This window comes from Astyanax mexicanus, chromosome 1, assembly GCF_023375975.1.
Source record: "Astyanax mexicanus isolate ESR-SI-001 chromosome 1, AstMex3_surface, whole genome shotgun sequence".
Lineage (NCBI taxonomy): Eukaryota > Metazoa > Chordata > Actinopteri > Characiformes > Acestrorhamphidae > Astyanax > Astyanax mexicanus.
In genome coordinates this window covers 76,137,680-76,153,435 of record NC_064408.1, presented here as the reverse complement: position 1 = coordinate 76,153,435, position 15,756 = coordinate 76,137,680, and the positions used below count along the sequence as shown (strand labels likewise).

Below are 15,756 nucleotides of genomic sequence, written 5' to 3'. Positions count from 1 at the left end.
TAGTATCTGTACAGATGTACTGCTAACAGAATAAAACTCTCTGGAGCAGATAAACATCTACAAGCTACATTATGTGATCAATGCCTAATGACAAGCGTAGGCTAGAGGCCAGCATTGAGCTGTGGAGCAGTGGAACTCCAGTTTTCTCTGAAATGATGGTGTTCCATCCAGGATGAGTTGAGGATTGGATTGGATTGGATGGGATGGGGTGATGACATTCCAACAACCTGAGCTCAATATCGCTGAGTGCAGTAAAAGCAATTAGAGAGCTTTCTCTGGACACTAGAGTACTACTGCACACTACTGCAGTGTCAAACCAAATGCAAAAAACAATGTAATACAAACAGATCAAGCACAGCATTATGACCACCTTCTTGTTTCTACACACATTATACATTTTGTTAGTGCCACTGAGCATAAAGAAACAATTTGTTGTTATTATTCTATTAGCCTGTTCTTCACTGGCCCCCAAATAGCTGTGATATTTGGATGTTTCGTCATTCTGATTGACACTAACATGGTGCTGGTATGAGTGGATCAGACACTGTTTTTTTTTTTAACGAGTTCACTTACTGTTCACACTCCTGAGCTGTGTTCAGAATCGCCCCCTTTTACAGAAACAGTGCACTATATGGTGCGTCAGCCAATTTGTTGTGCTGTTTGAAATCTCAACAGTACATTTAAGTCCCCATACAGTGTACCGATGAGGTATGCTACAATTTTTAATGTATACCATAATGCAGTGCTGATGTGTCAGATGTCCTTAGAGCGGCACAAACAAGATGGTTTGTTGTTTGGTCATCCCCTACTTATTTCAATATATAGCAAATATTTGGTGTAAATTGGACATGGGGTGTAGTGTTACATGATAATGAGTACAAACTTTTGTCAAATAGCCCACCTGCACTCCTGGGAGACTTGGGAAGTCTTTTTTGTAAAAAAAAAGAAAAAAAGAAAAAAAAAAGTGATTTCTTTGCATGGACAATGTTAGCCTCTATCACTAGCATTCTAAGTCTGTTGGGAGCGTCGGATAAAAGTGCTGTATTTTGGAATGCTGGGGGTGAATGGGGGTTTGACTTTTTACTCGTAATCATATTTAACTACTCCTTTAATGAGTGAACCATTCCGAACACAACTCTACATTCTTTAGAGTTATAGAACTGTAGAACTGCTATATACTTAGTCAAGCTGAAAAATGGATAATAGGTGTAGAAGCAAGGAGGTGGTTATTTTGATATGCTTGACCGGTGTACACCAGAATAAGAAAACGCCTGTATAAAACTAGGTAACACCTCTGATAAGATATAAAACCTGTGTTGTGGAGAGTGAAGGGTGTGCTGAAGCGCGTGTGTCCTGTGGAGGCGCTGTTGTACAGAGTCTGTGCTGAAGGCAGTTTTACAGGCAGTCTTTCTTCCACTGCGCTCTCCTCAGTCCAGGTCTATGGAGGTGCACCGGCACTGTTTGACGCGGAGCACGCGCTTTCTCCTGAGGCGGGGGATCTGTCCCGGGCACTGCAGCGTGTAGGAGACCGCGGTAAAGCTCTTGGGCTTGCAGAAGGAGCAGGACTGGAAGGCTCCGTCGCCCTGGTGCAGGTGTCGCGGGATGTAGAAGGAGTTGCACTGTCCGTAGCAGAAGCTGTTGATGATGTATCGCGTGAGGCAGCCCTCCTCGCGCAGCGCCTGCTTCAGCGGCTGCGTCTTACACCAGTCGCGCTTCAGGTAGTGGCGCTCCGTCACGTGCAGCGCCTCCTGGCTCGAGTCCAGCGGCTCCTCCACGGACTGACCGCTGCTGCTGCTGCTGCTGCTCGCGCTCTGCTGCCCCCAGCCGGGCACCGGGGGCTTGTTGGGGTGCGGGAAAGCGCCGTGGAAACCCGAAGAGACGACACACCTCAGCGGAGCGAAGAGCAGATACACCACCGCCAGAACAGCCGGAGCTCCGCCAGCCATGACTGATAAGAGGAGAGAAAAAAAATAATCAACAAATTCATAATAATAATTATTACTATTACTATAGCATCTTAATCATGATACTTAGCCAACACTGAACGTTTCAGTTCTCCTGTGGCTGTTTTTGGGGAACACAACGTTATGACAACTTTCTATTTACCTATATTGTTGTGGTCAAAACTGAGCCCAGTCAAGTCCAAGCCTTTTAGTAATCAAGTCTAAGTAAAGACTGAGACCGAGAATTATACAAGATTAAGACTAGAATAGGATTTTTACATCATATAAACATAACAAAAAGAAATTGGACAAACAGAAATAAGAGTGTATAAGTCATTGCACATTAATTATAATTTATTATACATGACATATATATTACTATTCATTTTCTACAGGACAAAATAACATTAACAAAAGTTTTGTTTCTAAGTAAAATTGCCTCAAGACAAGACCAATTCCAAGGCAAGACCAATTCTAAAAGAAGTCCGGCCAAGACGAGATCAAGATTTATTTATGGTCTTAAGACTAGTCTCAAGACCAAGACAGCTTGTTTATAGTCTTAAGACTGGTCTCGGGACCAAAACCGCTCACTTATGGTCTTAAAGCTGGTTTCGAGAACAAAATCACTCACTGTTGAGGCTGGTCTCGAGAGCAAGGTTGTCTGTTGATGGTCTTAAGATTGGCTTTGAGACCAAGATTGCTTGATTATGCTCTTAAGGCTAGTCTTGAAACCAAGAACGTGCTTGTGCATTTTCTCAAGACTGGTCTTGAGACCAAGATCGCTTGTTTATGGTCTTAAGATTGGCTTTGAGTCCAAAACTTGTCACTTATGATCCTAAGACTGCTCTCAAGACCAATACTGCTCACTTATGGTCTTAAAACAGGTTTTGAGATCAAGACTGCTCATTTATGGTCTTAATGTGCATTTTCTTAATACCACTAATGATCTTAAGACTCAGGGACTACAATACTATTTCATAAACATTTTTATTGGAAAGTGGGAACTATGAAACATAACAGTTATGGTTTCATTAGAACAAATACATTTTGCCCTATTGTTTTGTTTTCCATGTGTGTAATCTAACATTCCAGTAAAATTTCCAAAAGGTTTCCTCAAGCTCTCAGTGTGAGAGAAAAGTGTAGAACAAGCTAATGTCATAATATAATAATATTATAATCTAATATGGTGTTTTTAGTCTTACTACAAGATAATGTTTCCAGACCATTTAACGGTTCATTACATTAACATAATTTTTATGTTTTAATTTATGTACATCGTCACTGACACACCGAAATCTTAAATTTCAAAAATCTTAATAGGAGAAGAATTAAACGTATTAACTTTCATGGAAGTCAATGTAAAAATATTTTATTTAAAGTGGCTTTGGAGCATTTTTTCAATCACCAAAATATTGCATCCTAAAAAAAAAGTTTTCACATCATAAAAAATATATGTATATAGTTTTTTTTGCACAACAGAAGCTGTAACATCAGTCATAAAGAAAGTGGACTTTACTTTGCAGCTATCTCACTCATTCACTGTGCATTATGTTCAGTATCATCATTTAGCAATTTTAGGCATCAGTTCTAATGATTCACTCTTAATAAGGCAGAAAGCTGCCCTTCATGAGTAAAATAAAAAGCTGTGGCATTCTCCAAAATGAGATACATACAGCTATTCTCTCCAAAAGCAAATTATAACCATTATCTTACCTTCTGAATGTCTTGGAGTGGAATCCCAGATAAACTGTAATATGATGGCTTGATCAGCTCACATGAACTGAAAGACAGGCTAATCCTTTCAAAATCCAGAGCTCGAGACAGAGACCAGACCAGACTGACAGGAGTGTGTGTGGTGTGGGACATCCTCCCAACATTTAAGTGAATGGGCAGGATGATGGCAGACTACCACGCCTCCAACTCATAACATCAAATCATAGGGGGATTTCAGGGTTTTAAAGTGATCATTTTTGTGGCTAAATTTCCCAACACACTGAAACTGAAGGAAGTGGTTTTCAGAATGTCGTTCTTCTATGGGAACTGTAGCTCATTGCATTATAAACTGTACTGTCTGAAACTGTAAGAAAATGCATTGTTTGTGAGTTATGCCATTGTGCTGCTAAGCATTAATCGGGGCAGAATAAATGTGTCTGGAAACTTTTAAGTTATTGGAAAGTAGACTAAATAAAATAAATACCAGTAGTTGAAATCTGAGCAGTATGATGTGGATAAAATTGTCATACAGATCATTGTCCAGTTCAATACAAGTACATGTGAATTGTGCAGCATTGAAAAAAGACACACATTATAAACTTGCACATGAACATATAGTTTTTATTAATCTTCTCAAAGCAAAAACTCTGATAAACCACTGTAAATAAACCATTTTAAATAATCATCTTTATTTTCCATCAGGTTTAATGATTCTAAATGGGATATGACACATGGTAAGTATCTCAATCAACATCATACAGTTGTTAATAAAATATAAAGCTCAGGGCATGATATTGCTTGTAGCTGTTTCCATTTCCTCCTCTTCTGGGAAATGTGGCACAGACTTCTTGGCCACTACATTGTCCAGTCTCTGTCCCATTAAATATGGGTTGGTGCTCTAAAACAAAAGACAGAGAGAGTGTCCATAACAACAGAGTGAACCACAAACTGTTTTGTATTTCACATTCCACATACTGGCACAGAAATATAGTCAAAGCTCACGTCCCAACATACCCTTTTTCGTCTTTTGGGTCCTCCCTTCATTTTCTGATACAACATTTCCTTATTCTGCAAGCAAAGAAATCAGAGGAATTTATTTTCTTTTAAATTCTATTTTGTACCAGAAATAAATATAAAATGTAATCACTGTTCAATGTGTAGCTCATATGGTGTTTATATACTGTTTTTTGTGATTTGGAAAAACACAGGACCATGATCCTGTTCAGATATTAACACTTACCCACTTGGCCAGTGTGGGGTAATCATGCTCTGGGTCGAAGAGGTGCTGGTGTTTCTGAAACTCGCGGCTGAACTCAGCTGTGTCGCGTGAATTCTCCAAGCAGCCATCAGCAGCTGAACACACAGAATTATCCACACTGAATGCATGGTGTTAGACAATATATTCACTATAGAATTTGTCTTAAAACAGAGTTGAAGTAAAACTCTGCTAAGACCAGGACATTCTCACTACGTGATGTCTGGATCTTAAAGCTCTGCAGAATAGATGACTACTGTTTTTTTCTCAATGGTTTATCTTTGCTTTCCATGTAGTTATGAAATTGTAATTCTTAGAGTGTAATAAAAGTCACAAAGCACAAGGGGTTAATACTGGCACTCACCCTGACAAAGCTGAATTATGCTTATTACACATACAAATGATTTCCATTGCTATTGCTATGGTGTATGGCCATTTAAGAAAAAGAGAGAAATAGCAGTCTAATATAATTAAAACAGTCCTGTGTGGTTCACACGGACAAATCTGTTTCTTGTACCTGTTTTTCCCAGTGGGCAGGGGTTGGGAGGGTCAGGATAGCCATGGTCTTCACTGAAGTCTTTTGGAACATTGTCCCCAGTCAGTTCTGCCACTATATTTGGGATGTTCCCGTATGGTCCAAGATGCTGCAGCCCCTCATGAGCTCCACCTAGTGGGATTAAACTTGTATAACATCATGCAGACCAAATCATGTGTGATATTTTTAATCAATCAAAAAACAGTTACTCTGTCCTTTTTAAAAACTATATTTCTATATTTCTAGAGTTACCGTCTAACTATATGTTTACTACCTGTTCAAAAGTTTGCAGACACCTTCCTAAATAAAGGTTTCTTCTCAAGGATTATAATAGGGAGTCTGTGCCTGTTTTTAGTAACAGCCTCTACTGTTCTGGCAACGGCAAGGATTTATTCCACCTTTTGGAACATAGCTGTAAGATATGTCTGAATTTAGCTACAATTATTAGTAACCAATAATAGTAATAACTATTAGAAACATATTTTACATAATATAATATAATAACATAAAGCAATTATACCCTTTCACTTTTAAAGACAACATAATTCACTGTTCACTGGTATATATGTTAACAAACATACAAATAAACACAATAGACCAGTTTTTCTCAAACTGTGATAAATGTACCACTGGTGGTATGCAGAGCCGTTTCAAGGCACCTGAGGTCCCCAAGCAAAATGCGCACCTGCATTTTCCTTATCTTGTTAATATTACGAGAACGATGGGTGCCATATCACCCATCCCTAACTATCACAACAGGGTTCTATTTTTTTAGCAAAATAAAAATTCACACTGTTCTCAGTTTCCATTATATACATACTAGAGACAGATTATATCCAGTATCATCTATTTTACTTTAATTCTGGATATATGGATAGATTTGGAGTGTATTATTAGTATCATGACATTCTGGATTATTGACTTCTTTTACAAATCTGATAAAATATCTCAGTTAGGGGTGTGCCATATCATATCCCAATAATAAAATGTAACTTTCATTTTGCTGCAGTAGTGTATTCTTTCTTTTTTTTTTAATTCAGTGTTTTCTCATATTGGCAAGAGTTTCGCTATCACTAAAACACTATGAAATATTGTAAAATATTGTGATATTTTTGAACTATATATTATTGTGAACTATTTAGGGCCATGTCGCCCAGCCCTAAAGGAAACAGTAGAATATGAGTGGATAATATTATTAAACAAACTGTCTATTTTGTATCCATGAATTCTGCCTCTCTGTTTCTTCTCACCCTGAATGCTGAGAGGGCCCACTATGTTGGTGGCCTGGTGAGCAGGATACTCCACTCGGGGTCGAGCGATGCCCAGCTCCTCCATCACGCCGTGCAGGAGGCGCTGTATGTCGGCCTCAGACACCTGGTCGGCCTTGTGGGGGCTTCGGCCGAACACGACGGAGATCAGACCGACCAAGAAACCGAGAGCGACCGAGCGCGACATCCTGACAGCCAGAGCCATCGCCGGGGCTCACTTTACACAGCATCGGTGGAGAAAACAGCAGAAAACACCATTAAAACATGTTTTTATTTATTACCTTTCACTCTGTTCTGTGATTTTTCTCAAACCTGCTGCTACCTGCAGTCAGAAACACGACCTGCTGCTGTCAGCTTCAGGACTGGACTGTCTACTACACTTTACTTTTACCTGAAATACGAGGCGGATGGCAAATAAACGGAATTAAATTAAAATAAAAAGGCCTGAATCGATATTTTCACCACAACACGACACCCACCGTCACATCCAGCTAATGTGCGCCATTAGTAAACACACACAAACACAGCGCCGTGTCCGCTCACATCCCCCTCTTTTCTCTTATAAAGTAAAAACGGTGATAATACGGACCCTGTTTACTATAAACCCCATCTAATACAGTATTAATAAGAGGAATAAGGTCTCACCTCGGGTTCCGCTGTGGTGAGAGGAGGAGATGCTGGCGGGCTCAGGATGCTGATCCTCAAGCACGGTTCCTCTACAGCAGCAGCAGCACCCTGCTGATCTCACCTCCTCCAACCGGGATTGGCTGCTGTACCACCCCCCTCCCCCCCACACACACAGTCAGTCTTTGGTTAGGTTGCAGTACTGTGCCTAACATCAACAATACACCAGAAGACTCTCAAAATACATTTCTTTTAAATGTCATTTCACTAGAAGCCATTTAGCACCTGCTCTCTTTTTTTAAATAAAACATGTGATGAGTTATACATGCATGCTGCACGTAAAACTGTTCTACCCTCATTTTCTGCATCAGCAAAAAGAAAATAGGCAGAAAAACACAAATACCACTTGCTGCAAACGCACAAGTCCAGGGAGTGGGGCTTCATCTGATCCAACTCCTCCCATAAGCGCAAGGTTTAGGGATAGGGTTAGGATGCGAACTGCTTCAGACCAATGAAAACACGACGTAGGAGGAGTTGGATCAGATCCAGCCCCACACCCTAGACATAAGGTTCTGCTGCAATAAACAAATGGCATCCGGAAAAGGACACAGACTGACATAAACCCTTAAATTAGGATTCGTGGCCCCACCTTGGCTTGCGACCGTCCACTGAAGAGCCGTTTCACAGCGCTGTTAGCTAATCAGAGGCGAGACGTTTGCATGTCTAGAATATTTAAGAGTAAGAGCCGAAATGATGCAGTTTTTCCGCACCCACTTCTCCAGCTAACTAAAACAGGGCTTTAATTCATAGAGAGACCCCCTTAAAATTAATGAAAAAATAAAAAAACGATTAAATGAGACATTTAATACACTGAAGTTTAACAATCTTACAGCATAGATAAACAGACAGTAGAAGTAAATAAAAACATAATATCACAATTTTCCTTCTTCAGGGCACTCCTGCAATAATGATTTAATTTGTGATATGAAAAAGAAACACAGGAAAATACAAATTTGAATAACATACCACTAAAACAAAATAACTGTAAACATTTGTTTATTTTGTAAAGAACAGTAACTTACACAAATATAATAAATGTAAATAATGTAACACAAAAACACTGTAATGTAGCAAAGAAAATCTACAAAAATACTAAAGTGCAGAACAAGTACTGCATGCATATTAACTGCAAACACAGTTATACAAAAACACCCTCAAAGCTTCACAGTAAATAGCAAATACCAAATACAGCATAGACTACTTTCAAGACACATTACTGCTGTCCTATGGATTTCTTTTAATCACAATATTCCTGTCACTATATATGGTTTACAATAAGGTATGGCAGAACCCTATGAGAGAAATGGAGGGATGAATGAATATTAAGAGATCCAGTAGCTTAAAAACAATACAATTAAAAGCAATAAAAAAGGGAAAATAGGTAGCTATAGATGTTTAGGCGATGGAGAAGTCATCAATAAACTACAAGGCAAAAAAGATGCAAGATGCAAATGCTATTGGTTACAAGATAAACTAGTGAATCTATATACAGTACAGTGCAAATAACACACAAACTTAAATGTTTTTTATTGGAATTGTACATGATAGACCAACATAATTAACTGGGAAGTAAAAAAGGAAATGTTGCATCAATTTTAATTGTTCTAATGAATATAATCATATGCATGTGCACATGGATGCAAACCCTAAAGACAATTGGTCATTAATTGACGATGACTAAATGTGCTGGTTCTCTATGAACTCACTACTACATAGATCTGTTTGAACAGCAGCTTTCTCTGATTTACTCTAAAGAACACCTACATCTTACATTTTTCTTTTGTTGCATTTTCATTATTTGATGATGTTTATGTGCTAATTTCTATAAATAAAACAAATAAAATGAAAAAGTTCAGGCCCTGATTAGCAGCACAAATTGCACACATTCAATAATATTGGTTAATTTTTATTTTTTTAAGAAATTCTTTAAACAAAAAGTGAATGTACATTTTACACATTACACAGCATATCAACATGACTTAAAATGACCGTTATTCCTTATTTTTCACACCATACATAACCATAGCCTAATCGTTCATTCTCTTCAATAAAAACTAAATTCAAACATCAATTACAATGATAAACTGAACTGTTCAGAGTAGACTGTACATTTCATCTGAGAACAGACTCTTAAGGTCTTATTCATATAATAAAGTAAAAACTATTTTCACCATTTAGCTAGAGAAATGTTGCTCACTTTAAGATCGGTCCACATTTCAAATGAGAATTAATCCGCTTCACATACTGGTAAACAGGGGTGCGATGAAATTTTAAGGGAGAACGAATCACTTTGGCCACTTTAGGCACCGCTGGCTTTAACTGGAGTTTGTTATACTTTTCAACAGGATGCACTGCCCTCAGTTTGGAAGTTCCTGATGTTTTTGTAGTACATGGATGAGATTCACTCACTTCCATCAGATCATCTTTACAAGCATCAGTATCTGTGCCACCATCAAGTGCAATCAGTGGACCTGATGAAGGGGATAAATCCAAATTGCTGGTCAGTCTGCTCAACAGTTTAGATTTTGAGCGCTTCACAGAAAGAATAAACTCCTTCTCTTTATTCACTTGTCTTTGGTCAGCATCAACAACCTGTCGACCTTGACAGTCCAGGCCTGAAATGGCACTACTGTCCTTCAAAGGGGGAACACCCAAGCATACAGAGGCATTGTCTGAATGACTCACTGAAAGCGTAATCTCATCCTGAGTGAGACACTTCTGGTCTTCTGGACTGTCTGTGGCCGAGGCACAGAACAGATTTTTAAATACACTTCTGATTTCTGTTTTTTTAGAGACAGACTCAGCAACAGAAATTTGCTTCTTTAGGCAAAGGCCAACAGGTGTATCCTGGTAGGGCTGAAGCCAGCATGATGCCACAGGAGAGTCAGGGAGGCTCTTTTCTATAGGACTTGATGCACCACAGCAAAAGGTGTTGGACATAACTCTGGAAAGATAAGATACAATACATATAAGAGTTTTCCACATAAATTTATTTTGGTTTCCTTTTAATATTGCAGATTTAGATAACAGAAATAGTCCTCAATGAACATGCCTACCTTTTTACACTCCTGCGCAGCTTTGAACAGCCTTTTCTTTCCAATTTGCTACAGTGCCGTACAACTGAAGGACTAGAATCCTCTTGCCCTTCAAAATAAATCAAATTTAAAACATACTGTACCAGTAATATGTTCTCTTAATAAACCGCAATAGGTCAAGAATTACTTGTACTTACTTGAAGAGGAATCATAACAGCAGCCAAACAACACACTTGGCACCATTCCTAAACTTCTCCTTAAAGATTTCCGTTTCTTGCTGGGAAATTTCTCACCAGCACCATCAGACAGAATCTTCTCCTGGAGATTTGGAGTCTCAGCTTTGCTTAAAGACAAAACTGAAGATATATAAACATACTATAATGATGGTACAGCTGTAAAGGTATCTACATGCCTCTCAAAGCAACAATTAAGTGAACAACCTCTAATGACAAGTCTTGAAGGTGTGAGATGGTTTTGGAAAAACAATAACTGCGGGGAAATTTTGTGGGGAAAGATGTTGGCGACAAAATGTTGATAAAGAAATTGCATGTCTATTCTTGTGATCCTATTGGCTTTATCAATGTATACATTTATATAATTTAATACAGCATTATTTCTTAAATTAAGTACAACATTCCGATTTAAATTTTCCAAGACAATATTACTTAAATCTGTTTAAAAAAGGTATACACAAAATGTAGTTCTTATAATATTCTTATAACTTACAATGAAAAATTGTCCTACCTTTTGAACTTCTCCGTTCTTTGCTCTTCCGTGAAAAGCCAGCAACCACCTTATATGACAGATGGGAGTCCACTACAGCAGCATCATTTGCAATCATAATGTCTGGAACCACCCCTGTAGACAAAATATATTTTTTTTACAATCTTACATACACAAATTAATTTAGGTAAACTTTAATTTAAAACATAAAACAATTAACACAAACATACCAAAAGTCATCAGATAGCAGTACGTAAACAGATAAGGTAACACTCATTTGAGAACTGGAAATTTGATTTGATACTATCATAACTGTTAGCATGTCACAGTAATTGTTTTTAAATTGCAAATAATATTGTTCTTAGTTTAAACACAGTCACAATAATGCAAGCTTCCAATCACTAAATGAATTTTGGCTGATCAACATCAGTCGGAGTATGAAAGTGAAATAAATTGTGTAACAGTTTTCAGTATCACTGTAGATTTATCCCTGTTTTAGTGCTGACTCGTCTGAGAAACCTTTGGACCTACCAAAAGCGTATGCATTGTCTATAAGGGTGCAGATGACAGCAATATGGAGTCTGTGGAACTCATCATTCCATTCAGGAGTACTTTGCAACTGAAAGAGGTTTGGGGTAAAAACTACGGACAGGTTGTAGCTGTCCATTTTATTCTCAGATGCCCTAAGAGATACAGAAAACACATTAATCACAGTTTCCTAGATGGCACAGCATTCTGAGCGTAAAATTTACATAAAAAATATAAGGTGGCCAACTCTATTAATAGAGTAAAAAAAATATTTTAAAACCATCAAAAGTAGTTGATTGATTAAGTGATTTTACAACATGTTGCATTCTGTAGCTTTACAGGTACAGCATATTTGTTGTTCCATACCTCAGAGAGACTTGCTTCAGAAAACTGAAGAAAAAGCGGAGAGTAGACAAGTTCGTCTCAGGCACAAGGCAGGACACAAGCAGGGTGGCTGCACTCCGTTCTTCATCAGTGGCCAGACGCTGCGCTTTTGTGAAAGCCTGCAGTAAAACTGCAGGGAAAACTGGAGACGGAAGCTCATAGAAGAACTGCTTGACCAGGTTGGCCGCATCACACGGCAGGGAGGTGGATAAGCAGTCTTCCCCTTTGTCAAGTCTTGCCTGCAGAAAGGTTAAAATCCCGTTTAATTCCCTAGACTACTTTAGCTTTGGCTGCAATATAAAAAAAATGAACCGTTACTTACTCTTAAGGCCTTCAGACGCACAACAGAGCCAGATTTCCTAAACAAGCCCTCAGAACCAGCATGTTTCAACAGAAGCTTACAACAGTTTACTAAAAAACTAGTGTCAAACAGAGAAACAGATTAAAACAAAAATTGATCAGATGTAACTGGTTAAGTGCGACAGCAACTATGACAACACTACACACAGAATTTTCACTGAACATTAAAATGAAATTATAATTATTAGCATTGGCATAGCATTACGCTGCTCACTTTTACATATTTTGCACAATGATATACATTATATATATTATTCTTTTCCATATTGTGCAAATCTAGTCTATATATACACACACTAGTGCATCTAAAAAATATCATTAAAAAGTTTATTTTAGTAATTCAGTTCAAAATGTGAAACTCATATTATATAGCATTATATATATATGGTGCACACAGAGTGATCTATTTTAAGCGTTTAATTGTTTTATCATTGATGATTATGATAATGAAAACCCAAAAGTCAGTGTCTCAGAAAATTTGAGCATTAAAATTAGAATAGGACCAATTGGTCCTTCAGGCAGTGTGCCAAGTCCTGCTGGAAAATAAAATCTACCAGGAAAGTTGTCAACAGAGAAGTATTGTAAAATCTCCTGGTAGAAGCTGTGCTGACTTTGGACTTGATATAACACAGTGGACCAGAACACCAGCAGATGACATGTCTCTCCAAACCATCACTGATCATCAGTAAATTTTGTGTTATTATCTTTCTATTTTAGATTACATTTATAACTGTTTAATCTAAGCACGTAGTTATAAAGGTAAACACATTATAACACTACCTGTTACTAAGCCATTTTTCTTAAACATCACATGAACTTACCAGAAAATGCTACATTCATTGCTTAAGGCTAAACAAATGACAAATTACCCGTGTTGTGGTTGGAAAGTAATGTGTTATTTTTTGTGTTTCTTTTTATTGTATTCGCTTTATACAACTAAAATGTAATAATTGTTATATCTGAATAGTGATTTACTACTTGACTGTGGTGGATACTATCATTGATTTTCACTTTCAGTCATTAACCTACCATGGAACCAACCCATAATGATCTACGTTCCTCATCTGCAGATGCTGAAGGGGCACACCAAACAGCTTACTCTGTGAAAAGAGCAGATTTAGAGACTGTACTGAGAACCCATATGACTGTGTTGGGAAAAACTTAACCACTACAGGATGTGTGTGGACAGCAGTGGAGAATGTGTGAAAAGTAGTTAAGAGAAGGATCCAGGTCAATATCATGCCGTTTGAGTTGTTCAAATTTCATACAAACACTGCAACAATACATTTTTTACTTCACTGTAAATGATATTCAAATATAGAGGAACGTTATTCTTCATTTTAAAGTCTTTTTCTACATTTCAAACAGTTTTCTTTGCTGTGGTGGTATGCTTTTTTCCATTTCTGCAGTGCTGCCTGGTTATACTGCATATTTGTTTGTTAGTTTTGGCATTTTGAATTTAGCTTTTTCCATTAAAACAAAGTTATTTATGCATGTGTCTTAGAATTCTTTGTCCATCTCGTTATCTTATGACATGCAGCATGTCCAGAGATTAATATTCATATCACTTAATACGTATTATAATGTCTCAATAATTAGATCAGGTGAAGCGTAAGCTGTACACTGTAAAATATATAGGACAATGAAATAATTTTAGAAACTCGTAGTTTTAATACAGAAGAGGGTCACCAAGTACAGACCCATCATGCAGCTTGCAATGAGAAGGTGAAAAATGCATGCAAATAAAATAATGTATATTAAAGCTACAATGCTGTGTAGTCTGAAGTCTTATAAATGTGATAAACAGCTAAAAGAATAAAAAATAAATAACAAAAAACAAACTTTTTTTTTTAGAAGTCGAAAATTGACAGTATTTTAACAATTACCCAGATAAATACTTCTGGTTATTTGTTTCAGAATTTTGTTGACTATCAGTGTTCGTATGACTAAAAACTACATTAGTGAAATGATGTTACTTTAATATTTAATGTATTATTTTCATGTCATGTCTTTACTCGTGGCTGTGTGCGGTGTGGAGGAGTTACCTGAGGGCATGTTGGTGCACGGCTGCTCTCAGTCCTCTCTAAACTCGTCAGTTTCAGGTGAATTCCGTGCTCTGAACGAAGCTGTCTCAACACAGCACCTCTCAACACCTTCCTGTCGTCCGGCTTCATGTTTCGTACTCTTTATTTAGCTTTAAGTCTTATAGAAAATGAATGAAACACTCCTACACGGAGAGTTTACCATGTTTCTCTCGCGTATTACCTCATCCTAAACCTGCTCGAACTAGCGTAGCTCCTAGCTGACCAGCTAATTAACGAAGCGTTAACGTGATAATGAGGGCGTGGTTTCTCCACCTGTATGGGTGTGTCACAAATGTGTCACTCGTGTCCTCGTTCCCTACGCCCTCTCTAGAAAAAACTTGGAGTTACAGGTTCATGTTACCTCCATAGGCTCCCTAAATAGTTCCATTGAATTCAATAAACACTGAGATTGGAGAGCGGTTAAGGTCGAGTAAATAGGGTGCCTTCATTAGGAGCTGCTCCACAAACAATTTAAAGATCCTTCCAGCTCAGCGTTTTCCCTTTCTGTGATTTTAAATTACACTTGAAAAGTACATATAATCTAAGAATACTAAATTTACTGTTTTAATTTTAGTACTGATTCACAAAAAGTGGTAAGTATTTGTTCTTACACATTTAAAAGAATCTCTGAAACTGGAGAAACTGATACAGGAAGAGTCAGGTCTGGCTGACCCACATGGCAACACCTTTAGCTCAGCTTAATATTAGACTAAGCCTGAGTTTTAGCACTGAAGAGAAGAATTAGAAGCCTGACAGGGGGAGTGCAGTAATAAAATGAGAAAAAGAAACAGCTTGTCTGGGCCATACAGAACTGCTACTGGACTTATATAATTAGGGGTGTATATAAAAAATATTATTGCTGATAATCCAAATATACAGCTGTCTTTTATTGTGTTGTTTACTTCTATTATTACATTGATAGTCTTATTACTGTTGTTTTGTGTTCTTTTCCAAATCACAGCAACTATAATGGTTCTGATACACAGCATGTATTCCTATGCATTATGAATTATTTTAAAGGTAAACACTGCAGTCTATTATAGATAACTCTTTTGGTTATTTTCATGAACAAAAGTTATTTCACAGCTCCTTCAGCTTAAGTTATTTCACAGCTGAAGGAGTTTGTCACTTGACAAATGACAGCAGGCTTCTGACTCAGCTGTCCACACATAGTAACTTGTCTCTGAGCAGCATGTGTTGTATGTACTACTGCTGCCATTGATAAATTTCTTCGCTTGAACCCT

The 15,756-nt window shown here is 37.7% G+C and overlaps 3 protein-coding genes across 4 annotated transcripts; all 3 read right to left on the bottom strand.

Annotated features, from left to right (window-relative positions):
• Positions 1–303: 303 nt before the first annotated feature.
• Positions 304–3,843, bottom strand: grem1a (gremlin 1a, DAN family BMP antagonist). Its single transcript, XM_049483362.1, has 2 exons — positions 3,657–3,843; positions 304–1,948 (listed from the first exon to the last, which is right to left on the bottom strand). Exon 2 carries the CDS (start codon positions 1,944–1,946, stop codon positions 1,428–1,430), a length of 519 nt encoding a protein of 172 aa, XP_049339319.1. The 5' UTR covers positions 1,947–1,948; positions 3,657–3,843; the 3' UTR covers positions 304–1,427.
• Positions 3,844–4,256: 413 nt separating this feature from the next.
• On the bottom strand, positions 4,257–7,469 carry LOC103044075 (neuroendocrine protein 7B2). Its single transcript, XM_007235259.4, has 6 exons — positions 7,360–7,469; positions 6,697–6,931; positions 5,429–5,578; positions 4,897–5,009; positions 4,671–4,724; positions 4,257–4,554 (listed from the first exon to the last, which is right to left on the bottom strand). The coding sequence occupies exons 2-6, from the start codon at positions 6,917–6,919 to the stop codon at positions 4,438–4,440; spliced, it is 657 nt and encodes a 218-aa protein (XP_007235321.1). The 5' UTR covers positions 6,920–6,931; positions 7,360–7,469; the 3' UTR covers positions 4,257–4,437.
• Positions 7,470–8,452: 983 nt separating this feature from the next.
• Positions 8,453–14,731, bottom strand: LOC103043759 (rho GTPase-activating protein 11A). Of its 2 annotated transcripts, XM_007235258.4 has the most exons (9): positions 14,474–14,731; positions 13,458–13,528; positions 12,391–12,487; positions 12,051–12,307; positions 11,688–11,839; positions 11,178–11,291; positions 10,631–10,789; positions 10,455–10,542; positions 8,453–10,342 (listed from the first exon to the last, which is right to left on the bottom strand). In XM_007235258.4, exons 1-9 carry the CDS (start codon positions 14,600–14,602, stop codon positions 9,592–9,594), a joined length of 1,818 nt encoding a protein of 605 aa, XP_007235320.3. In that variant the 5' UTR covers positions 14,603–14,731; the 3' UTR covers positions 8,453–9,591. The 2 variants fall into 2 exon arrangements, 1 of the variants encoding a protein (XP_007235320.3); XR_002652122.2 differs by lacking the exon at positions 8,453–10,342 and having other exon boundaries at positions 10,631–10,776.
• Positions 14,732–15,756: the final 1,025 nt, after the last annotated feature.

What these genes read in the sequence shown, in the direction of transcription:
- LOC103044075 (XM_007235259.4), bottom strand. Translation starts at nt 6,919, where the DNA reads ATGGCTCTGGCTGTCAGGATGTCGCGCTCGGTCGCTCTCGGTTTCTTG. An exon ending in GGGCCCTCTCAGCATTCAGG is followed by an intron (nt 5,579 to 6,696) that starts GTGAGAAGAAAC and finishes TAATCCCACTAG; the next exon opens with GTGGAGCTCATGAGGGGCTG. An exon ending in ACCCCACACTGGCCAAGTGG is followed by an intron (nt 4,725 to 4,896) that starts GTAAGTGTTAAT and finishes CTTTGCTTGCAG; the next exon opens with AATAAGGAAATGTTGTATCA.
- grem1a (XM_049483362.1), bottom strand. Translation starts at nt 1,946, where the DNA reads ATGGCTGGCGGAGCTCCGGCTGTTCTGGCGGTGGTGTATCTGCTCTTC.
- LOC103043759 (XM_007235258.4), bottom strand. Translation starts at nt 14,602, where the DNA reads ATGAAGCCGGACGACAGGAAGGTGTTGAGAGGTGCTGTGTTGAGACAG. An exon ending in GTGCACCAACATGCCCTCAG is followed by an intron (nt 13,529 to 14,473) that starts GTAACTCCTCCA and finishes CTCTTTTCACAG; the next exon opens with AGTAAGCTGTTTGGTGTGCC. An exon ending in TGCGTCTGAAGGCCTTAAGA is followed by an intron (nt 12,308 to 12,390) that starts GTAAGTAACGGT and finishes ACCTTTCTGCAG; the next exon opens with GCAAGACTTGACAAAGGGGA.